At 49.3% G+C, this 23,784-nt stretch overlaps 1 protein-coding gene and 1 long non-coding RNA gene across 9 annotated transcripts; one reads left to right on the top strand and one right to left on the bottom strand.

The window, feature by feature from the left end:
* Positions 1-1,427: 1,427 nt before the first annotated feature.
* On the bottom strand, positions 1,428-23,784 carry NYX (nyctalopin). Of its 8 annotated transcripts, none has more exons than XM_069784959.1 (4): positions 23,730-23,784; positions 8,002-8,094; positions 7,752-7,827; positions 1,429-4,335 (listed from the first exon to the last, which is right to left on the bottom strand). In XM_069784959.1, exons 3-4 carry the CDS (start codon positions 7,771-7,773, stop codon positions 2,936-2,938), a joined length of 1,422 nt encoding a protein of 473 aa, XP_069641060.1. In that variant the 5' UTR covers positions 7,774-7,827; positions 8,002-8,094; positions 23,730-23,784; the 3' UTR covers positions 1,429-2,935. The 8 variants fall into 8 exon arrangements, with proteins under 8 accessions (XP_069641057.1, XP_069641064.1, XP_069641060.1 ...); XM_069784958.1 differs by lacking the exon at positions 23,730-23,784 and adding an exon at positions 8,232-8,347 and having other exon boundaries at positions 7,973-8,094; XM_069784960.1 differs by lacking the exon at positions 23,730-23,784 and adding an exon at positions 8,232-8,347 and having other exon boundaries at positions 7,777-7,827; positions 7,973-8,094.
* On the top strand, positions 8,700-9,255 carry LOC138685638 (uncharacterized). The gene is made up of 2 exons (XR_011324961.1): positions 8,700-8,810; positions 9,146-9,255. It is a non-coding gene; the product is annotated as an uncharacterized lncRNA (long non-coding RNA).

Raw genomic sequence — 23,784 nt, 5'->3', positions numbered from 1 at the left:
GGCCCTGTTGTCACACAGTAAAGTATGATATACAGTCCCCTTGTCCATCACTTGACAGTGCAATCTCTGCTAAAACCTACACTTTAAGATGCTTCACATTCAGATCTGCCATTCTTGCAGGTAAAACAGAAGCATCTTTGAAGCCCTAATTAACTTGGAAGCCATACTCAACAACTGCAGAGTAAGACGATCCTCAGCTTTAATGTATTTCAGTGCAGAAAAGGAAAATGTGGGTTATAAAAACAATTCACTCATGAGACATCCGTACTTATCAGAAGTGAAATACAACCATTTGTGCCCAATGTCCTACCATCTGTGCCAAGCCTATTGATAACCCTTCCCTGACAGGATGAAATACTGCTCCTGTAAAGGCATCCTTAACATAATATGCCTCTACAGCATTGGGCTGGACTAGGTTTGAAAAACAGCCTTTTATAATACACAGATGAATTTAGCACTTAAGAAGATTAATGGATTCATAAATAGCCTGGAAATCCAAACTCATTGAATTTAGTTCATGGAACAGGTCAAATAGGCATTTATCAAACCATCTGGCATCCTTCTTCCCTGGGGAAAAAAACTGCGGTCGAGCTACGGATAGCTGAGGAGCCATCACAACAGGGAGGGTTTGGTTTTCCCTGTACTCAGCTTTCCTCCAGAAATCGCTGGTGCTAATTAGGCAGCAGTAGATCTTTTTGGACAGAGCGCTACAGACCAGAGTAGGCTGCCCCAAGGCATGTGTCTTGAAGCTGCTGGAGACGCTGCCTTTTTTGCTGGCAAAACGTGCAGGCAAAAAAAAGCGGCTTCCCTGTCTCCCGTGGCAGCTGCTCCGGGAGTTCAGGAGCACGCAGTCATTTTGTGCGTGAGCTAACGTTGGCTTTCAACAGAGCTGTTTAGCCTACGGGGCTGCGGGACCACCGGTGAACAGACCCGACCCAAGGCACCCTCGCTGAAGTGTTGAGCCCTTTTTGAAAAAGTTTATTTATTTCCCCAGACAATCACAGATGCAAGAGGGCACAAGAGCTGCTAAGAAAAGGTCTTTGTGCTTGAATTTGTACCACCATTTGTGGTACAAATGGTGCATGAATGGTTACCCACCATTTTTCAACTGTTCTATGCCCAAAGTCTATCCTCAGCTGGCCTGTCCTTTGCATATGTTTTTGGATACTCACTGGTGTGCGAATGGGGGAAGGGGCAGAGGCAAGGACAGCTACTCTCAGTTGTTTTTAGCCAACGTGTTGTCCATACTGAACCACTACCTTAGCAAAGAGTGAGCCGGGGCAGCTCTCCCTCTGCCACTGCTGCTTCAGCACCCACGGGGACCGAGCCAGGCAGGGGTGGAGGTCACGTTCATGTTGAATTGGTCATGAAGGGGGGGGGGGGGAGTGGGTGGGTGGGGTGGGGTACGAAAATGTTTGATAGGTTTTTTTAATTCATTTCCATTTTTATTCCTATTTCATGACATTTTAGCAGTACTAAAGGACTGTATATGCTGTATCATTTCATATGAACAGGTACATCATAGTATGATAAGCCATGTATAATAATTTAATATAGTTAAAATATCACAGAATTGTATTTCTATATAGTCACTTATTTTTTAAAGCATTGCTACTTAACACAAATGTAAGTATGGTCATGTTCTAAGTTAAACTGTCTATTCTTTATGCTGCAATAAGTAGCTTGCCATTTGCTCTAGACCATAAAAAGGACATTCATGTGCACACATTTGAGTAGCCCACAAAAAAACCCAGCAGAGTAATTCGAAGATCTCAAAACAAATGTGGGTTTTGAGCAGTTAATTTATTTTTGTGAGCAAAATATCAGATTATTTTATTGATGTGCCCTGATACGTAAAACGTGATAGTTCTTTCTGGCCATATTAGCAGCTTTCATTGAAGATTTCAAAGATAAAACATGTAAGATGCCATATAAAAGAAAATGATGGCATAGTTGGCTAGTACAGGATAATATGACATGCTATGTGGTACACATTAGTGGTGGAAATAATGCAAAATATTTAGTAGGGCCTGGTTGCATTTGTCATTGTTCTGCCCCTGCTGTCATGCCATGAACTAATCTACAAATAAAAACACTATATTCCTTGAAACAATAGATTCATTGAAAAATAAACACACATTGAAATGACATTAATAAGTAAGCCATTAATTTTAAATAGCTTTGCCTCAGAGAAGAATGTTTTGACAAACATGGGTCTGTCTGGTTCCTCTGCACCTGTGCCAGGATAGCAGGGGGGAGAAAGGATCAAAATCCCAAAATCCTGTCTGTAGTCATGGCCAAAACACTGTGCCCATCCCAGACCCGCCTGGGGCAGGCGCCCTCCCCAGATGCTGTTCTGTTCACAAGGGCTAGTGCTGCATCCCTGGATGCTGCCCAGGACAGCCCCGCTCCCCCCGGCACACGCTGGTGGAAATCAGGAACGGTTCGCCAGTCTTCAGCAGCACCCGCCGTGGGTGCGGGTGTCTGTCAGGATATGAACGGGGGGGTGTCTGGTTTTGCTGCCTCATCTTGCTCTCATAAAGTCGATGGTTGCGTCAACCAGAGTTGGCCCAACGGAATAAACGGCGCTGCACCACCATCGGTGCAGAGCCCTCTTCCCTCCGCTCCCAGCAAGGGACACCGTACGTCTCTAAGCGAAACTCACCTTACTGCTATTCTTTCATTCCTCATCTTCCACGCAGGTCAGGGAGTGTCCGGGAGGCTCTGAGACCCCACACGGCAGAGCGGGACCCAGCCTTGAACCAGATCCTACCAGCTCCCAGGGGAATCTGGAGCCAGATCCAACCAACCCAACCTGGGAGAGTTTGGAGCCAGTTATATATCGGAGGCCCGCGACACAAACTTTTCACTAATGACTAGGTAGGGACAGGGACTAAACGCTTAAGCAGGACCCACGCTCCATGCAGCCCTTGGACTATTTGCACCGCAAAACAATCACTGTAAAAAGTGCTGGGAGGTAAAAAGAGAAGGAGATGGCCTCGATACTGTCTTCCCCCACCCCAGAAGAAACCCCATCGGTCAGTCCATCCAGCTGGGTGCTGTTACCATAGGCTTCGGTGGCGTTTGCCACCTCTTCGGGAAGGCCCATCTGGAGCAAGAGTTTGGAGATAAGGCTGTTGAACTTGCTCTCTGTGGTAGACCAAGGCTCTTCACTTGGGGTCGGCCCTTCGGATGTAATGTTTAGCTCCACCGGGTCGAGACAGTAACCTTCTGGCGATCTCTCGTAGAGCACGTCCATCAGGTCAATGCCAGCTACTGAGGAGGGGGAGGCACAGGGAATATCCCTGACGAGCCTGTAATTCTCCATCCACTCCTTCAGCCACTCGATGCGGCAGTCGCACTCCCAGGGATTGCGGAAGAGGTACAGCCGCCCAAGGAAGTAGACCGGCTGGAAGACAGAAAAGGGCAGGGTCGTCAGGTTGTTGCTGTTCAAGTGCAAGGCGACCAGGCTGGTGAGGTTTTCAAAAGCCCCTTCCTCAATGTAGTTGATCCTGTTGCGGTCCAGGTAGAGGACCTCCAGCTCCCCCAGGTCCCTGAACCAGGTGTTGGAAATGTTCCTGAGAAAATTACCCCCCAGGTTGAGCATCTTCAGGCACCGCAGGCCGTCAAAGGAGTTTTCTGGCAGCTCGCTGATCAAATTGTCGTTCAGGTAGAGGTACTCCATCTTCCGGCAGCCCTGAAAAGCTCCCTCGTGAATGACGTTTATCCTGTTGTCCTGCAGATTCAGGTATTTCAGCTTGGTCAGGCCCTGCAGGGAGTTATAGGCTACCGCTTCGATCCTGTTTCTCTCCAGGTAAACATGGGTGAGGTTCTCCATGCCCCTGATGGCACCTGGGATCCTCCGAAAGTTGTTCTGGAAGCAGAAGAGCTCCTGCAGAGCCGGCAACTCAATGAAGATCCTGTCCGGGATGTTGAAAAGGTTGCAGTCCGCCAGGTCCAGCCTCACCAGCCGTCTGAGGGCAGTGAAAGTCCGCGTGTGGAGATAGCGAATGTACTCGTTGTGGGCCATCTTCAGCTCGGTCAAGCTGGGCAGCCCCTTGAAAGCCCCCGGGGTGATGAAGGAGATATTGTTGTGGTTGAGCGACAGGGATTTGAGGGAAGGCAAGGTCCCGAAGGCCCTCTCGGAGAGGAACTTGATGCTGTTTTTGTCCAGGTTGATAGAGGAGGCTTCACAAGGGAAGTCACTAGGGATCTGCCCCAGACCGGCACGATCGCAGAGGACGGAGCAGCTCCGCTCCTGGGTGCACACGCAGTTGGCAGGGCAGGATCGCACGCACGCCCACACCGCATGGACATGGGGCACCCAAAGGATCACTGTCAGAGAGGAACGCGCCATCCCCACGGAGGCATGGGAGGAGAGAATGGGGATGCGTCATTAGCAAATACACTAGTCACGACAGGAAAAAGAAATTACACATCTTTGCCTTCCTTTTAGCTAGGCTAATTGCCACACGCTATTTATACACCAGTGCTGACCAAGGAGGTCACGTGAAAGATTCCTAAAAATGTTCTGCTGGGGTTTTTAAACCCTCTGAGAAGGGGGGTGTGTGTCTGTGTGTATGTGTGTGTATAGATATATATATATATATATATATAAAACGCCATCTAGAATATCACCTCTGATTAATTTCTCTAGCCAAAAGGGGGATTCACCTGGACTTAAGTATTTCTCAGTATCTCTGTGATTGGTCTCTCTGCAAGTTGATGGGGACACGGTTTGGCCGGGGAGCAGGCAGAGATGCTTTGAAGGCCAGCAGCTGTGGATGGGTTGCAGTATTTCTGGGTGGGGAAGAGGGGAGGGCAGTGTATGCTAGTCCAGCAGTGGGCAGGGGACAGTTAGTTAGACAGTTAGTGGGCAGTTAGTTGCCTGGGGCACATCAAATTCATGCGTTTTGCTTTTTTCTTTTCTTTGTTCATTCAACCTAATGTTTCTGCACCATGAGCTGGTGCAGCACTACAAGGGGAACTATCAGCTCTCAAGGACGTAGTACAGTGTTTAAAAACACATTACCACTGTGTACTGGTAGAGTGGCGTGAGGAAAAACAAATGAAGGGATATTGTTCAACTGCTTGCTTCATGATCTCATCATAGATGAGATGATAGATACTCTGCGCCTCCAGCACAGTTTTTACTGTTTTGCCAGTTCTCAAGGCAGTCACCATAGTGCCTTATGCTTGATGGGAACAGCTGCTTTGCCCTTTTATCAGCCTGACATGAGAGGTGTGTGGCTATTGTTGTTTCTTTTCAAGTTAGTCCCACACAGGTGGATGTACAACAAGGAGGAGGAAGAGAGCACTCTTGGGGAGAAATCAGAGAAGAACAAAAGGAATGGGAGGCATCAGTCTCCACGGACAGGCAGTTTTGTAGGGAAAAAACATCCAGTCAATCAGACATCTGTGAAATAAACTCAATAGAGAGGAAGAACCGAAGGCAGAGCTCATTCTGTAATTGCTCTTGCAGGCACATCCTACCTGCCACTCAAAAAAACGAGCAGCCACGCCAGCAAACACTCCATGTAGTCACTAGTGGGAAACGGTGGTATTGCTACTGCCTGGTTTTTCTGCTGCAGTTTATTGGCTCCCACAGAAGCATAATCCTTTTATTTTTTTTTCAACAAGACATGAGATACCAGCAGCCACCTTTATTACAGCACTGCTGGGATCACATTGCTGCTGCTGCTGCGTGTACGTCTGGCCCCAAGGGACAAGGACCAGGCTTTCCCCCACGCTCCTGCTGACTTGTCTGGAGAGTGGAGCTCCCAACAGCCGGGCTGCCTCTCACCGCCAGTTTGCAGCACAGTGATTGCCCGCTACAGCTGTATTCCCGATGGACATTTTTACTAAGACAGATTTGTGAGATGATATGCCAGGAAACATCAGCTTTGGCAAGTGTCAAGCTTTTATTTTTGCAGCCTCTAAGGCTTTAATGTGCAGACTGAACTACAGTTCAAATTGCAATTGCTCTGTCCTTTCTCCATCCTTTTTAAAGGCAACATGCACGGTACTGTATTTATGACTTTACGCTGCCTGTGGCTTCTTCAAGCAGGAGGCTTGCAAACCCAGTTGCTGGGCAGGTCCCCATTGACAAGACATCAACCCAAGAGCCACCCAGCCTGGTGCTGTTTGAACTAACCTGGTCGTTGCATGCAGAAGAGGGATTTAGATATTTGGATAGAGCAGCACAGAAAGACTTTAGCTGTGGCCTCTTTATCAAAATTCAAGTCCCCTCAAGCCTGGCCACGCTATTGTGACCAGAGAATTAGCAAAACAGCATCACTTCAGGGATAAATGATAGTAAAGGACTCTTGAGAGGTGGAAAGGATTTTAGACAGGTTGTCATTTTGTTTGCTTGTTTGTATGCTCTCCTCCTTTTTCCTGAGCCCTTATCTAACATCCATGGCTAAAGGAAAGTGCCCCTTCAGTCAGGGCCCTGGGTAGAAAACAGGCAAGGAGCCTAAGGACAAGAAGGGGATAACGCACCAGCATCCGATTGCTTTTTCTTTGCGCAGGCTGCCCAAGGGCTGCCTCGTTTGCTGCCCTTTGCACCAGTCCACTGTTGCTTGCAAACAGGGGCATATGTTGTTTCTGTTACACACTTACATAAACTGAGGGCCAGACAGATTAAGGATTTGCCTGTTCCCAAATGTCTGACCGCAGGTGGCTGTCTGGAACGGATGGATCCGAGTGTTGCTGCTGGAACGAGAGCTTTGCATATGCTCAGGGTGACATCCAGAGGGACGTATGTGCATAGGCTATCCTATATGTGAGTATGTCCCAGGCAAGTTCAATGTTTAGCTACAGCTATCCCGAGCTCAGGCACAGCTCTGGCCTTCAGAGCAGACCTCTCCCAGCAGCTGCGTACACTGTGTGCAAAGGAATGAGCACGGCGATAACCAAATCCCATCCCTGCTTGTTCTCTGATCACTTGATAAAGGAAATGTCTGTACCCAAGCCATATGCAGCCTGTTCTTATACACAAGGGGTGTTTAGTGCCAAATCTGGGTCTTTTGCTAGTGGCATTTCACAGCACGCTTCTAAGATCTCTATTTACAAGTGTATCTCTGCATAGTGCAGTACATGGAAAACAAACACTTGAGGACCATTCAAGCAGAAAACAATCCCCTGGCAATAGGAGCTCAGAGGAGCCCCTCAGCACTGCAGTCTTTGTGGCAATTCTGCCTCTTTGTCTTGCAAAGGAAGTCAGAAGAAAATCCTCCATCTGAACCCCACCAAACCCTCAGAAGAGCTGCTGCTCAGAGCACAGGAGATCAGATCTCTGCTGTTGGCCAGATCTCCTCTGACCAACATAGCATGAAACATCTCCTCCTCGCCTTCCTTCTTCCCCTTCCCCAAAAAGGACATTCTTTGCTTTTAACACTGTGGCAGCAGCAGACAGGGCAGCAGCTGGAAGATGCCTCCAACTCAGTGTCACAGAGGGTGCTCAAATGAGATATATGTGTTTAACAAAAAGGGTGAAATACAGCAATAAGGTCAAAAATATTTGTGAGATTAAGGAATAAACAAAACTCCACCCAGGGGTGATCTCTTTTGCTTTTTTATACTATGGTAATTCAGCATTTGAAAGGAAAAGTGAGAGACTAAAAAGATGTTTGCAGAGGTTTTAGAAGGGTAAAGAGACAATGATTGCAGTAATTGAGTATTTAACATACGCCTTTCCAAACAATCTGTCTAATCCACTACTGGGTAATGCAGAATAAGAGTATACTCACCATTTAAAATGATGGCAAACATTACCTTGATTATTCACTAGTGGCATTTCAGGTCTGGCAAGCAAACTTGAGGAATCTAAAAGCACACAGAAAGAACAGAGACAGGTTTCATCCTCTGTCATTTCCCTGCATCATTTTCCCACAATAAGATCTATGTTTAGAAAGGAAGATGAATGAAAAAGCTCTCCCACAAGCTTTCAAACTGAAGAAGTCTCCAGCACCTTTCTGGTATCTTTCTTCCACCACTGACCTTCTCAGGGAATCCTGCGGCTTCGTGCTACTCCTTTTCAGGAGCTCATCCACATCCTTCCCACCAGCCGTGCCAAGGGCAGGTTCCTATCATCTGAGGTGAAAAAAGATCAGTAAGAGGCTGGCCCTCTCCCTAAGAAATACGCGCTGGTACAGAGGAGCGTCACCAGCTTAGCATCAAACAGTCGAAACCAAAATTCCCAACAGAAATCACCTAGATACATTGCTTACCTAGCCAGGCAGTGGCTGTGTCCTCCCTCCTGCTCATGAGGCTGCCATTAGCCATACGAGTCAGTCTCTGAAAAGTTGGCATTTTTTTCTCACAAGCTATCATTTAATGGCAGGAAAATCCTCTGTATCAGAGGAGGATTAGCAGAGATGGAAGAATGTGTCTGTCCTCTAAAGCTCCCAAAGCAAAACAGGGATTGCAGACAAACCAAACTGATGCTCCCCCCCCCCCGCCAACCCACTCTCCCCCCACCATTAAAAAAAGAAAAATACAGTTCAGAATTGGATCGCTGCCATTCAAACAGCATTGCTGAAAGTCATTACTCCACTCCCTATTATATAATGGCAGAGGAGGTGGGAGTGGAGGGTGCAGCCTTAACGGGATTATATTTGGGGGCAAGCGCAGGCTTATGGTTTCCCTTCGTTGAGCTCTCCGAACAGACGCAGCTTACGACTCTTTTCCCCCATGCACGCTTTCCAAGTCCCACCGTGGCTCACACTGCTAACAGGATGCCCGTGTGCTTTGCTGTGCTGGGAATTGCTCCTGAAGGACAAGGAGACGCCAACAGCACCGGGAGAAGGGTCAGCAAACACAGGGAGCTTGCATGGTGTCTATGGCCCTGATAATAATGAACTCTGCCCTGTCTATGAGTGTGTTTTGCTTGTGATGCTGCAGCTGGTGCACAGAAATCATAAGGACAGGTTCTGTATGTGGCGACGTCTTAGCATTCAGGATGTGAATTGGGTTTTAAAGCCTTTTCTGACAGAATGATGGTTTCTTTGGAGAATGGGGGCTGAATAAGTGAGTTATCTCAGCCTCCCATGCCTTAGGTAATTGTGTTCACCATGTCAGAGGGAAAAATAGCTCTACTCTTCATTTCTGAAAGAAGTGAATTATTCTGCTTTTTTTTTTTCAGGAAATGGAATACCTGATGAATTTATGCTTGATACAGCAGGAGAGATTCAGCTGGGAACCAGCCTGCTGCTGCTCGGCACTTCCTGCAAATTAAAGCACCCAGCTACATCAGGTTTATTTTGTTTTGGCTTTCCCTCAGTCTTAAGGCACCTGGCTGGCACCTCAGGAAATTTGTGCCTGTCTAAACAGCATGTAAGCAGGCTGGTGCTGGGGGACAGGCTGGAGGGAAGTGGGTGACCCATATAGCACTGATTTTTATCTGAAGGATACCTTTCCCCAGTGCTGTTGTACCAACCCCCCTCCCAGCTTTGCACTTCTGCGCTTTGCACCGTGCTGCTTTGCACAGAGAAGGAGATTTGCAAAGCCACACACAGGAGCTGAAGCTGCTGGAGACCTTGTGGGGACAGAAGTGGCACTGTCTGGGTGCTCACCAGCATTGGGGCAGCTGCTGGTTCCCCTGAAGGTCCCGGTTCCCATGGGAATACCGGGAAACCACTACCTATGTGATCACAGAAAGCAGATCACTGGCCTTTCGGCCGTGCAGAAAACTAGGGGGGAGGAGGGGAAAGTGCTATTCCCAGCTCCTTTCTCCCCAATATTTATGAGAGCCCTAACCGTGGTACCAGAAACCTTGTCTCTCCCCAGGTGCACACATGCTGTAGACAAGGGTTAGAGGCAGTGGGCAAGGAGGGTATGCAGGACTCGGGGACAATTTGGTGTGTTAGACCTGCTGCTTGGTTTGCACAGCAATACTAAATCTACTTGTCAGAAATGAGGAAGGGATGATCTGCACCAAGGCACCAGACTTCTGCTGAGACTCTGCGGCAATCCTGTGCCTCACTGCTCTTCTTCCATGTGCACTGTAAGGGACTGGTGGGGATGGGACATAAAGGACTACTGAGCCCCAGAAAGTGCTTTTGGGATCTGCAGACCCACCTCCTCCAGAGGGGCAGCTTGCTGGACCTGGCAAACCACATCCCCTATGGAGGGTACTGGGAACCTCTGCTGGGTACAATGGGTGGATGGGGGCTGGTAGGTTGGGGATTGGGGGGGGGGGGTGTTGAAGTGGGAGCTGTATGCACCTCAGCAGTCACTTTCAGAGGTGGGGGGAAGGTGGCAGTAGGTGCCTACTGGAAAATCAGCAGCCACGGTGTTGTTAGCCATGCTGCCGAAGGAGGCTCCAGCAGAAGCTGGAGGAAGGCTGGCAGGGAGCACCTCTCGGAGAGCTACTGCAACGGGCAGCCTTGCCGTAGACCAGCACAAATATTATTAGCTCCTGCAGGAGCTTCTGACAGCAGCTCTGCCGTCAGTGTCCCACATACATAGCTCGGTGGCTGCAGCTAGCCTGGCAACGGAGCCCAGCCCCACTCCGGCCTTTTCTGCTGCGGCTGGAGGTGGGAACGGCTGAAACAGCCCGTGTCCTGACCCATCGTGAGCTCTCCCACCCACAGCCAACCTGTGCTGGCAACCTGGAGCTCCTGCCTGGCCAGCAGCAGCAGCCCCAAGGCTTACAGCAATACATTTCTGTGCATCATCTCTGAGCAGGAGCATCACCAGGAGCGCCTCCAGACCACAGCACGGAGAAGATACGAACATCTCAGCATGTGCACGGGGGGAGGCTGGGGGTGGGAGACACACTGAGGTCACAGTTTCTAGGAAAGTGTCCTGCTGCTGGCAGCCAGCTGGTCAGGGAGCATCGTCCTGCGAGTGGCTTCAGCAGAGCGCTGCAAGGAGCACCAAGCTTGCCACCCAGTGCTTCCCGTGAACCTCTGCCAGCTCTTGCAGCTCCTGATTCATCTCCCGATAACCCTTGGTCCTGAAAGGGCATGACAATGTGAGAAAGAGGCCTGGTAAAGAAAAGTTTCTAGTCCTCTTATGTAGAAAAACTTAAATACCAGGGAGTACATACGGTAGGCCAGCATTTATTCTTAAAATAAACAAACTTGGGCTTTAAACCATACCTCAACACTTTTGAGAGCATGACTCACTGCTGGTTAACGCTGAGGGTTGCGCACACTGCAGATGCTCGGTGCTGGGAAGCTGCTGTGGCTGCCACGCTGGAAGTAGACTCGGAAGCTATAGACCTTGCTACTGCAGCTCTGCACCATTAATTTTTTTGCCACCAAGGGCTCTTCCTCATGACCCGTCCTGCCCTTTTTAATCTCTGGGAACTCAGAGAAGCCAGAGGTCAACACAGCAGTGGAGCCAAGCCCAGAAAGCAGCAGAGCTATACTGCCACTGAAAAATAAATAAATAGATGTTTATATCTGATCTTCCACCAAAAGAATTTGGAGAATTCAGCCCTGACCAGAGGAGCTCGCTCTGCTCTGGCTGTGTGTGCTGGGGACATGTAAGCCTTAGCACAGCTTCACCAGCTGGCTGTGAGGACAAGCCCACCTTGCAGGGCAAGCTTGTGCAGACTTGATGCAAGACTGCTTCTAACAACCCATTTCTTCATGGCCAGGGGCATTTCATGTGATGGTGGGTTAAGGATCTGAATGTAGCTCCTACCTCTGATACACATTGGTATGATTTAAAATGATCACTAGGGACCACTAAGTGCGTGCGGTGGTTCAGCTGCAGGTTAAAATATTCCCTTTATTTTCAAAGGTTGGCTAAAAACAGCTGGTGGGACTCATCTCACCACTTTAGCCATCTACCTGTGGGTGCCATCGTGGACCTCAGCGGGGCCCGTTTTCACCAACGGAGGATGACAAGAGAGCCGTGCAGCTTTGGGGACACCTTCACAACCATTAGACACCAGTGCTGGGTTAGCTGGACCCCAAGCATCGCACATCTTGATGCTTCCAGCCAAACGCTGCCCTTTTCAAAGCAGTGAAGAGGCAGAGCTGCTTGCCTGACCGGTGGCTGAACATCTTCGCTCCCCTGTTTTTTTTATCTCGAAGACCTGCCTGCATTCATGGGACTAGTGCGGGGGGGGGTGAGGTCACTGTGCCGCAGAGCACCCGAACCCCTCCATCCGCCCCGGGCTTTGGTTTCCTGCGCTTCTGCAATAGCAGCCGCAGCGCGGTGCATACTTCCCCTGGTCTCGCAGCAGCTGCGTGGCACATCCGAGCCTCTCCTGTGCATGTAATCGCTGGGGTGACCTTTGAAGGAGCTGCCTCAGCGTTTTTTTTCTCGCCGGGGTTCCTGTTGTCAGCTCTTGCCTCGTGGGGACGTGGGCTGTGTGTATGGTGGTCGCCCAGCCGGCCACGCTGCTGCACGCGCAGCTCCGGATGGCGTAGGTTTGGGGTGGGGAGGATGAGTCCTCTGCAGCAGGGACTGCTGCGGTTCGAGACGACAGGACGGACCAGGGGCAGCCATGCTGGGGTTTGCAACTTCAGCACAGCCCACACCACTGCCAGAAACAGCGCTTGGTGCAGGCGTGATGTTGGTGCTTACAGGAGATGCAGAAGCAGCTGAGGAGCCAACCAGGACTTCACGAGCAAGGAGTTAAGAGCCCTTCCCTCGCTCAGAAGACAGGACAGCTTTTCTTCTGCAGGCAGGGGGGTCATTTTTGTCTGGACTGAGGCCCCTAGACTTTGCTCAGGCTTTAAGCTCCAGGGCTCCGAGGGCACCTGTAGTTGTTATATGGGGAGTTCCACCCCTGGGGCCTCCCCTCACCCTTGCCCAAGGGCTCGGGGGGGTCTCATTTCATCGCAGCCCAGCGCCGTTGGTCCCTGCCCAGCCTGGGTGCTCCACGCACACTGTCTGCCATGCTCTGCCCCATGTTGCAGCCCCCTCGCAGCCTGCCCGGCCCCTTCAGGCTGCTGTGCCCTCGTCAGGTTGCCTTCTGCTGGAGAAGACCCACGCCGCCTCAAGAAACCCCTTGGAAAAGAGAGTTGCTGCGGTGCCCGCCACGATGTCCTCCCCGTGTATCCTCAGCAAGGAGGGCTGCCACCAGCGACGGTGCCTCCGGGCTGTCAAAATGACTCCTGCCCTTCAGAAATAAACCCAGCCCGAGGGCGAAGCAGCCCTGCAGCCACCTTGCAGTGGGGTTCGGCTGGCTGCGAGCTACCTGTGGGAGTAACTCGGGGGGGGGGACATGACTCTTCACCACCTGGTCCGTGGCAGGAGGAAGCAGGGAAGCACCAAGGCAGCCAGCAGCAGCATTTGGCAAGAAATAGCCACCAAAAAGCCACTTACCCACGGGGAGGGTAAGGAAAGCGAAGCCAATGAAGCAGCAGAAAGAGGAGAGGGTCAAGGTGGGCACCAGATTTGAAGCCCCAACCCAGCTGCTGCACGATGGCCAAGCCCTGCAGCAGGAGAAGCCCAGGAGCCTGCAGCTGCAGCAGGAGCATCTTCTGAAAGGGAACAGCACACTCTAGGGTAGGGAGACTGAAGCAAAAGCAGTGCACAGCAAACCACAGGCTAGCGTTATTCGTCTGTCAGCCCAAACCTCTGCCGACAGCCCAGTTAGTCATCACGCAGACCCCATGCAAAAGGGACAAGGAGCCCAGGGGATGGAGTGTGGCTCCATCAGGGTGAAATCCTCCCACTGCCTTGTGCGAGGCCAGACAGGGACCCTCTCCAAGACTGTCCAGGCCACCAGCTTTTACACCAGCTCACGGGGTCTCTCCCAGCCCATCCTGTGGATGTGGTTTCGTGTCTCACTCGTGCTAATCAAACAGTAACATTTCCAGCAAGAAAGGACCGGTGTGGGCTGCTCTGCAGTGAGGGGCTGGGCACTCACCTGGGAAGCAAGTTCCTGCTTCCCATTGCAATACATGTGTATGGATGTGATGCTGAAAAACAACATCATTGGGGTTACCGGCTGACTCCCCATAATACCCAGAGCAGCCTTGGGGAGGGAGAAGGAAGCTGGGCTCAGATCTGTGTTAACTAAAGCTGAAGAGGAACTTGAATCTACATCTCCTACATCTGCGCTATGACTCTTGGCCTCCATCACAATTTTTTTTTTCCTAAAACTGGCCAGCCACACTCAGACGTCGCATTTCAGGGATCACCCGCTGCAGGTGAAGCCTGAACGTGGGCTGCATCGCCCGTCTTTCTCTGCAGGGTGTGGGGAGCCCTGCCCTCGCTTCTGCCTTCAAACAGCCCTCAGCTCGGCGTGCTGTGCTGCATCACCGCTTTCGCCCGGCATGCGGCCGAGCAGGCAGCTGCTGCTCGCACATCCCACTAGCAGACGGGGAAAGTCAAGACTGGCAGTGCCTGTGCTGGCCAACCTGCCCTCCCCGCTGGTCCAAGGGTACCAGTGGTGCAGGCATGCACAGCTGGGGAGCCCTGGGAGGGTTTAGGCTCATGCTGCTTTTACTAGGAGCCGAGCAGCTGCCCTGCCCCAGCCCTTTGGCATCCGCAGGGTCATTTCTATCCTGTGTAATAAACAGGGAGCCGCTTGCCTCCTGCCTAAGTCCTCAGGCTTTCCACAGGCTGCTGCCCAAAGCAGTGACTACTTGCAGTTCCTTGTTATCTAATGGGAAGGCTGCGCAGTACACGCACAAAGGCAAGGACACATCACAGTGAGCTCCGCTTAATTCCCCGTTAGTGGCTAGTGAGTCCATTAATCTTAATAAAGCTGCCTCCACAGCCACGTATGGGCAATGCACAATGAACTTAAAACACAGCACTGCAAACGCCTTTTGAAACAGCCCTGTCTGCAATAAACACACACCGGGCAATACGTTATCAAAGCCAACAGCCCTCCCAGGCTTCGCCAGATAGTTTATTTACCTCCTGGTGATTCATCTCTCCCACCCACATGACAGGATCAGTGGCACCTTCTCCCCGCTGTAGAGTGTTAACATTTGGGGCAGGTTCATCGCCTACCTGTCTCCGCTTAACTCGGGCACTTCTGTCAGGAGCCTGCTCTGTAGGCAGATCAGATACTCGGAGAGAATGAACCAGAAGTCCTGGGACTCTTGAATCGAGGACTCCAGGGGGCTACAACTGTGCTGCACTGTGATTTTTGCTCTACCAGTTACAGTACTTTCTCCCACCTGACTAATGTTTCTGAACACCAAGTAACAAGGAGCACTCCATCACACCAAGCAGCCATAATTCCCTGGTAATAAATCTAAAAGGATAATTCTGTTGCCTGTCAAAGATGCTGGCAGATAGGAAAGGAGCCACTCATCAAATCAGGAATAAACTTCAATAACATAATAACCAGCGAACTCAACAGGAGGTTAGAGCAGTATACACTTACAGACGATCTGAAAGATTTGTTAAATGAACTTACCATGCCTTCCTCAGCATGTAATGGCAATGCATTCAGTGCATAATCAAGCCCAGATCAGTTAAAGGACCGGGCTGAAAACACAGCAAGAGAACTTAATAAAAAATGTTCAATATGGCTGAGTCCTCCTTCCAGCTAACGTTACAGTACGAATAGCCACATAGACACCTTTCACCCATGCCCCCTACTAGAAAAGGAAAGGGGCATAAGAAAGTCTCCAGTGCTCCTCCCTGCAGCTGTGGGAGAAAAAGCTTCCCCACATGGTACAGCGCACCTGAACGGCATGTGTTGGACCACTGAGAAAGGATGTGTCATGGGTAAAGGACAAAAAAACTCAGGGAGCCCAAACATGGCGTGCATGAAACTCTGGTAAGAAATCGAGCATCACTCCAGGGTGCACTGGAGGGGACAGGGAGCAGCCGATGGGGCAGCCGTCTGCCACGCTGCTTTCTCCAGACCTCCACCAAGTTCATCTGCAAGGGGGTTAGATTCTCCAGCTACAGTAATGCAGCTACTCAAACATCCACCACCTGATGTACACAGAGTTTCTGCATGGGTCTAAGATGATTAAAGCTAGCAGAGCTCGGGGGTGGGAGGGGAACAGCCACTGTGGTAGGTAAGCACACATTTACACCCGCATGTTCTTCTTCCCACTCGTTCCCTGCCTGTGATTTTATGGGCTGCTGAAACCTCCTCCTCCGTGCCAACCCTGAACATTGCCAAAAAAGCCCCCGTGGCTGTGTTACGGGCAAACACAGCGAATCCTCCACACTGGGGTGTATTTATGGATCACAGAAGTATACCACTTCTGCTCATGCAAAAGGCTTTGTTTCCTGCCAGCTGCAGAAGACCACGGTACCTGAGGGAGAAGGGGCACAACAGTTTTTTCCGCGATATCAAATCAAGAGTGACAGAAGAAATAACTCCTCTGCAGCAGGGCAAGTACTACTCTCTCGGATAGGATCGGCGCTGAGTCCCAAGCCTAGCAACTGGCAACGTGAAGAGAAAGCTCTACTCCTGCTAGCACGATAGCCGCAAAGCTGCAGCCTGCAAATCCCTTAACTGTTTCTAGGTTGCATATAGGGATGCTGCACAGGTTGCGTGAGGTTCGTGGGAGCCTGCAGATGGGTGGGCTAAATAAACCCTGTTTGCACTTCTCAGAAAAGCTGTGCTACAGCAGCTGCACTTCAGCAACAAGTGTGTTGCAACAAGTTCTTTGAGCTACCGTGCTGGATTTGAGTTATAACAGAGAGTAGAGAGTATCTGCTCTCTTTCTATGGTGGGAAACAGATAATAAATGAAGAAGTAAACACTATGTGTACGAGGCAGGGGGAGGGAGGTGCTGCAGAAGCACATTGATCAAGCCAAGCTGTGGGAAATGCGAAGGAGGGCTAGATGTTCAGCATTAAAAATAAATCACACCAGGGCTCTGCAAGACACCGCAGCCCTCAAAAAAACTGTCTTCTACTGAGAATTTCTCACTATGGTTATTATTTCCCTTTGATTAGGCAGCACTTTCATGCTCCTCCTCTGGGACTTAGCAGATTGTGCTGGCGGGACACATTTGGCTCATGAGGGTGTGGGATGGGGAAGGGACAGCGTGCCTGGCCATGCAGGGCTGTGTCTCCCTTCACCCCGGTGCCTGGCAGCATCTCCAGGACATCCAAAACACAGCCTCTCCAGCCCTGGCACTAACCAAGCATTCGCGGCAGCCGCTCAGGTGCACTCGGTGACAGCCCATCCACAATCTTTCTCTCCTACCAGAGCAACGGGCTCACCAGTGTGACAGAAATGCTTGTCTTGCCTTTAAACAGGATAGGGAAACTGCTGCTTGGGGCTGCTGCTATGATTTTTAGTGGTGCAATTTAAAAACTGCAAAACAAGGAGCAGACTGTGGAAGTGATGAATGAGAGCACCAAGCTGGGACACCCTCTGTCTGTTATTTTGGGTAGATGCTCCGTAGGTGCCTTTGACAGAGCATCCCATCGGGTCTGAAGGACCTTCCCAGGTTGGCTGCATGGTGCCTGAGGGTCTCCAGCTGAAGGGCTACAGCATCGGCCCTCATCACAGGGTGCGGAGAAAAGGCGCACACACAGGTCCCTCCCAACTTGAGGGGCTGTAGCGTCCACAGGGGAACGGGCTGGGCAGCCAGGGCAGCAACAGGGTACAGCGAGGTTGGCTTGTGCCAGCAAAGCCCAGACCCGAACACACCTTCTCTGAGAACACCCCTCCGGCAGCTTTGGGGCTGTGCCGGGCAGTAGCAGTAGCCCAGTCCAAATACACGCCACCAGGTGTTGCTGGGGCATTGCTCGCAGACCTTGCCCTCCTCCACCTTATTTCGTGTACGGAGCCCAGCCCGGCAGTCGCTTTCGAGTAGGGCAACCTCCCCGGCGAGGCGAGGATGAAGAGAGCGTTTGCCACCACTCCCCTGGCAGCATACAGGGACAAACTGTGCTCCGCGGCACGCCGCAATAGTTATAGGAGAAATGTCACCCAAGGCTTGTGTAACCAGCAGGTTTTTGAGCGCTCGCCTGACAAACAGCCGCCCCAAGTTCTCTGCTTTCCACCATACGGGGAGAGCCAAACCCACACCACCCTCTGCCTTAAAGAAGTGCCCCACCAACAGAAGCGATGGGCCAGTGCGGATCAAAAGGGGACTATCCCCCCCTCCTGTTGAAACCATGACACTGTGCAGCAAAATTAATAAATAATGCCAGCAGGCTCCTGTCTGGCAGAAACATACTGAAAGAGGAGACAGGGCTTTGCAAACACATCCGGGGGGGCGGCGGAGGGGAAGCGTTGCCTTCTGTTTCCTGGACAGCTTCCGCATTTTGCATTGAACCAATCTGTAGATAAAATGCAGAAGCAGCCTCAGGAGCCGAGACCAGACCCCAAAATTCCCCCATCCACCGTGAAAGCCCTCGCAGGCAGCCCTCGCTGCTGCAACCCCTCTCAAGGACACTATGTCCTTGGCCCCATGCCGGACAAACACTCACGCAGGTAAAAAAATACAGGGCCCAGAGACTGGGGGCACCAGCAGAGCAGAAGCTGCAAAGGTCAAAGTTTTGTGCTGTAATTAATTTTGGGGTGGTTCTTATTTTTGTTTTTTGTCTCTCCCAGGCACATGGGAAGTCCACAGCAGAGATGGGGAGGGAACCACCTCTTCCAGGAGGCCCCTCTGGCATTATCAGACCCCTGCCCCGATGACAGGGCAGCCTGTCTTCTTCCCATATGTAAAATGGGAAATGGCAAGAGTAACAGAACCCCAAATCAACAGACTTAAGTGTCTGCTTTTGAACAAAAATCTGACACGGCAAGAAAGCTTAACCAGGGCCTAGAAGAGCACTAATTATCAAATGGAAATTTAACAGGTAATAATTGTCTCTAATGTGAGCTAATCATTTTGAGGGAAGGAATTAATTAAATGGGGGAATTAAATCACCAAGAATTTGCGAAGTGACCAGTTCTGATGGGATTCAGTTAATGAGCTATCTGATAATTGTGTCAGCTTCATTTTTTTCTCCTCTGGACACAAGAGGAGAGACAGAGAGCCGGAGATTAGTGCAGTGCCTCCCCCTCCCGGGCTGCAGCCTATGACTGCACCTTACTCAGCCTCAGCCTTTTTTCTTGACGAAATTTGAGTGAATGAAAAGCAAAAGCCCAAAGTAGACCACTGGCAAAATGCAGTTGTCAAAAAAAAAAAAAAGATTGTAAAAATTAGTAGGTGAGGGAGAAGGAAGTTTCCTTTACATAAACAGCTCACAGGGTGATGAACCACCATCCTGCCTTAGCTCAGCACCAAACAAGCAACAGGGTGAACTAGAGTCGAAGTCCAGTGCCAGTGCTCTCCAGCAAAGCGGGGGGGGTAAAAGGCGAGCGTCCTTCCCTCGGACACATGCGAGGCGCTTGGAGCAAGAAAAAACTCAGTTTGCTTGGGCTTTCAGTGGTGTCTGAGCTGTTACTCAGCCCCAAGCACTGGATGGGAGGATGAAGCTCTTCCACAGCCGTTAATAAAACCCAATCCGCACGGTGCTACCGACACACTCCAGGCTGGGTGCAGGCACGCAACCTCATTTCTGTCTAATTAGCCAGAGCGGTGTTTATGTCAGCGTCACACTTTTATGACAGCTCCGTGCCAGCTGCAGGAAGAGAAATGATCTCCAGCTTGTAGAAACGCAGAGCCGCATGGGCAGACACCACCTGATCTCTCACAAAGCCTGCCAGCACAAAAATAACTTCTCAGAAACACTTGCACACGTCTGAACAAGCAGAGTGAGCCAATATTGGATCAGCACTTTGCTGCAGCATTTGTGACCCAGCCTTCAAAGGCCTAAACGTGTATTTGCTTGGATTTGCTGCACCTTCAAACCAATGCCCAAGCTCACCTACTTTCAGTTCTGCCACATCCTTACGGCATTATGTGCCAAATCCTCTAACAACCCTCCTGGATGGAAAAACACAAGCGTTTACACTTCAGGGCAGTGACTAATTTGTGGCACCTATAATGGGTGAGGCTCTGCAAGTGAAATAATACGGGTCAGATCCGGGTGGAACTGAGGGGGGCAGTTACATTATCTACTTCGTACACAGGCTGTGTTTTTCCACAAGTGACCAGAAGCCGAAGGAGGCAAACTAAAAGCTCACGGCTCTCTCAAGAAATGAAATTCACTGCTGCTGATTTGTAAAACGATTCTCCAAGCGTTAGGATTTTCCCCGATACTGCATGTACTTGCTGTGGCAACACAACCTGATAGCTCTGAGACATTTTGCAGTTTATGCCTGAATGACAATAATAATAAGAAAGGCAAAACATGAAAGCTGTCAGTGTCTGTTAGTGAGTTCATATTACAGAACAAAATATTCTCTCCTGGAACATGCTGAGTCTTATGCAGATTCAACTTTTCTGGGTGACGCAAATGCTGTAAAAACAATTCTGAGTCACAGAATAAAATCACATAATTCTCCAAAGCCAAGTAAGGACAGAACTCAGCCCACGCAGCTCTAACTTCCCACTTTCTTAGTAGTAACAATTTTGTTTATCTTCCCTTCTAAATGATACCATTTGCCTTGCTCTCGCTGCAAATCTTGTGTTTCCTATCACTCAAGCCCATAGTTGGTGTAAATACTGGTATTGTAAAAAGCAAAAGTCCTGTCCCAGCATCTGCAAGGTCTAGCGTAAAGCCTGTTAGGTGCTCTCTGGGACTAGCTTTGCTAATTGGTATGAAGTCTTTATGAGGAACCTGGAAGGCATTCTCCCAGGCTGTCTGTAGTTTTATTTTGATATATTTTTCACCAAGACTTCGTTTACAGCCCATTAGAGCCAGGCTTGGGTATTTTATGAATGTAATACAGCAGCATGCAAAGAGCACTTAATGCCTTAAGTCTTTAGAAGGCTTTTTAATTTCATAACACAACTAAATTGTTTCACCGCCAGATTTCCCAGGCGCCAAATTGGGCAAAGCCTTGTGCAAACAGTCTTGCAGCATGTAAATAAAGCCTTCAGACTTGATCTGTGGGTGGTGTAAATCATCATCACTCTGTGCTGCTGTCATTTTGCATCAGCAACTGCTGAGCTTTCCACTTCAAAACCTTAAGAACATTTTATTAATAGAGTGGGAGGAGTTGCATAAAAGGAGTTGTACGTAACAAACAAGATGTGATGTATTTGCAGTACATGTAAGCGTATTGTTTTGTTTATTTTCAGCATTTTGGATTTTCATTTTCCCTGGGTTGACAGCATCTATGCATGAGAGCTGAGTGACTGTGCTGGAAATACAGGTTGTAACATTTGAATGGTAATGCACCATAAGCTTGATCTAACTGTAAAGCAAATAAGAGCTATTTGTGCCCTTACTAGTGACTAACAATTCTCTTTAGGGGCCAGTTTGGAAGATGTGGTGACATACCCCTGGCTTTACATTTTGCAAAGCAAAAGCCTCTTCCAAGTGGGTGAGAATGTAGCACTGTGTGTGCATATTGTTGCTGCCTGATGATTGACATAGACGATACACTGCTGCCTGACGAAGATACGCACACACTCATGAAGCCATTAATACAGCAACGCAAAGACACACTCAAAGTGTGGGATTCATAAATCAGAAAGAACAAACTGTGCTGTGATCTACCAGAGCTTTAACTCATCCTTCGGCTGCTGCGCCGCAGTTTCAGCCAGCCAACGCGTGCTGGCACAGCTGCACCTCCTTGTCAGCCTTCTGTTTAGCTATCCCTCCTTCTCTTCCCTGCACTTAAGTGTCCTCCAAGTTACCACTAGTAACTGAATATATTTACCGAATATAACCGAGGTCTCCAAGAATAGAAGAGACCTCGTGCACATCTGACATTTTTCTGTTTAGCAGTAACATTTATGTATTTGAGGCGTGTTTTTCCACTGCTGTTTTTTAAACACAGTAAATTCAGTCCTGTTTTAATGCTGTTTTTTCCTGAAAGATCTACCAGATCTCTAACGGAGGCTATATCACCAGCATGTTACTTGACGAAAAGCAAAAGAAGTGATTTATTCAGTCCCTTTAAAACTTCTGTGTCATTAAATCCAATGTAGCACAAATGTTTGAGAACTGTTGAGAAGAAAATGTCTCTATTAAAGCTCCAAGATTCTTGTCTTTTTGATTAAGGAAAAGCAATTTTATACTTCTGAGACACCGTATTCTTAAGAGAGGAAAGGCAAGAAATAGTCTATCTGACATTCCCCCTTTGGGGGGGGGGGGGGGGGGAGAAACACTTCAGAGTTCCTTTATTTATCATAAGCTAGCTAAAAAGAAATGACCAGGGTTTTGTCTTTGTTGCCAACTTTAATCCACTGATAAGCCTGGAAAACTCAATGCTTTCACCTGGGACTTACATGTCCACATGCCAGCATAAGTTAGTTGCAGTAAGCATCTCTAAAGAAGAGAAAGGGCATGTTAGTACCCAACCATCCTAGCACAGTATCTGTAGTGCTGTATATGAGCTTGAACTGGGGACACAGCAGTGACTTCCACTTGGACAAATGATACATGTAATTCTACAGTGCAGTACTGTCTACAGTAACCACCAAGAAGCTTACAGAAATTTCCTCCAAATACTGTTGCTCATCTGTCTAATTTGTACTGTCATAAATGCACTATAATGGGGTTTGTTGTAAGTGTTGGCCTTTCTTTTCCATCAAAAGGAATGTCTTCTATTGAGAGTTATACAAATGGGCCGCACCACAAATTGGTAACAAGCCTTTGCAGCCCAAATGTTTGGTTCTTTACCTGTAAATAGACAACATGATCAAATGTGAAGTTTACAGCCTAGGAAGGTCACTGGAGCACTCTGCCCCTTTAAAGCTACACATAGACATTACACTATTTTAGCCTTGCACATGGAAGACTGCAATGCAAACACCAATGCATTCCCAGGTTGCAAACGGATTTTATGACCTTTACTTTTTGTCTTGCATCTTCCGCTTCTCTAACTCGTGGCAAAAGCTGCACCTCCACCTCTCAGCCACGAAAGACAAGGGGTGATGTGCCACAAACCGGCGAGGCTGGAGCTGTCAGAACTGACGCCAGCGTTGGCTGTGTCATTCTGCAGAGGGCACTTGTTACTCCTCCGGTCAGTCACCAGACCATGGTATGCACAGTTTCACAGCTGTCGTGCTGAATATTTTAAACGACTGGTTTTTTTGCCAAGTCAGAACACATTCACAAACCCAGAGATCATCTCAGGACAAAGCCTGTCCAGGAAAAAGCCTGTTTCTATTTTGGCACTGCAGCTTGGAGCAGGAGGGTACAGATCCCAGGACTCACAGCTGGAGTCTGTTTATGGAGGAGGTTTAAAACACAGACTTAACTACTCTCTGAATTTCCTAAAGCAAAACATACAACACTGCTTGTTTATTCCCCCCAGCCAGGAATTTCATCAGATGAGGTCTGTAGCATCTCAGACTGCAGTTTGCCAACCACACTCTCAAAGCCCACAGGTGATACTTCGGGGAGATCAGAGGAAAAGCAGACCTAAGAGACTGCTACGAAGCGTCCTCCCTAAACTCTCGTTAGCATCATCTGTATGAATTATGGAGTTAATCCTCCCTACTCTCATGAGTAATCCTATGTATTTGCATAGCAATTCAGACAAGATGCTACTCTGCTAGATGCTATATAAACATGCAACAAAAGGCTACAGGACATCGCAGATGGGATCTGTGTTATCCCACGAGTCCATTGCTAGAGGTGGCTGGCATGTGCACTGCCACATCGTGACACCCTCTGGAGGGACGATCCCATTGGGGTAAAGGAAATAAATAATGGAAAGGAGACATAACCCAACTGACAAGGTGGGACAAGGTATAAAAAGATGGTCCAGAAAGAGTTTAGGCAGAAGTCCTGCCGTGTTAAAATCAAAGTACCTCGGAACAAGGGAAGTGAGAGACGATGAAACAGATGGAAGAAGTTTGGAGCCTG

This window comes from Haliaeetus albicilla, chromosome 6 (assembly GCF_947461875.1).
Source record: "Haliaeetus albicilla chromosome 6, bHalAlb1.1, whole genome shotgun sequence".
In the NCBI taxonomy this organism is placed as follows: Eukaryota; Metazoa; Chordata; class Aves; order Accipitriformes; family Accipitridae; genus Haliaeetus; species Haliaeetus albicilla.
This window is presented reverse-complemented; position numbering and strand designations above follow the sequence as displayed.

Coding starts and splice junctions, on each gene's coding strand:
- NYX (XM_069784956.1), bottom strand. CDS start 8,334: ATGATAGCTTGTGAGAAAAAAATGCCAACTTTTCAGAGACTGACTCGT. Junction 7,828..8,231: donor CACAGCCACTGCCTGGCTAG/GTAAGCAATGTA, acceptor GTGTGCTTTTAG/ATTCCTCAAGTTTGCTTGCC. Junction 4,336..7,776: donor GCCACTAGTGAATAATCAAG/GTAATGTTTGCC, acceptor CCTCTCTGACAG/TGATCCTTTGGGTGCCCCAT.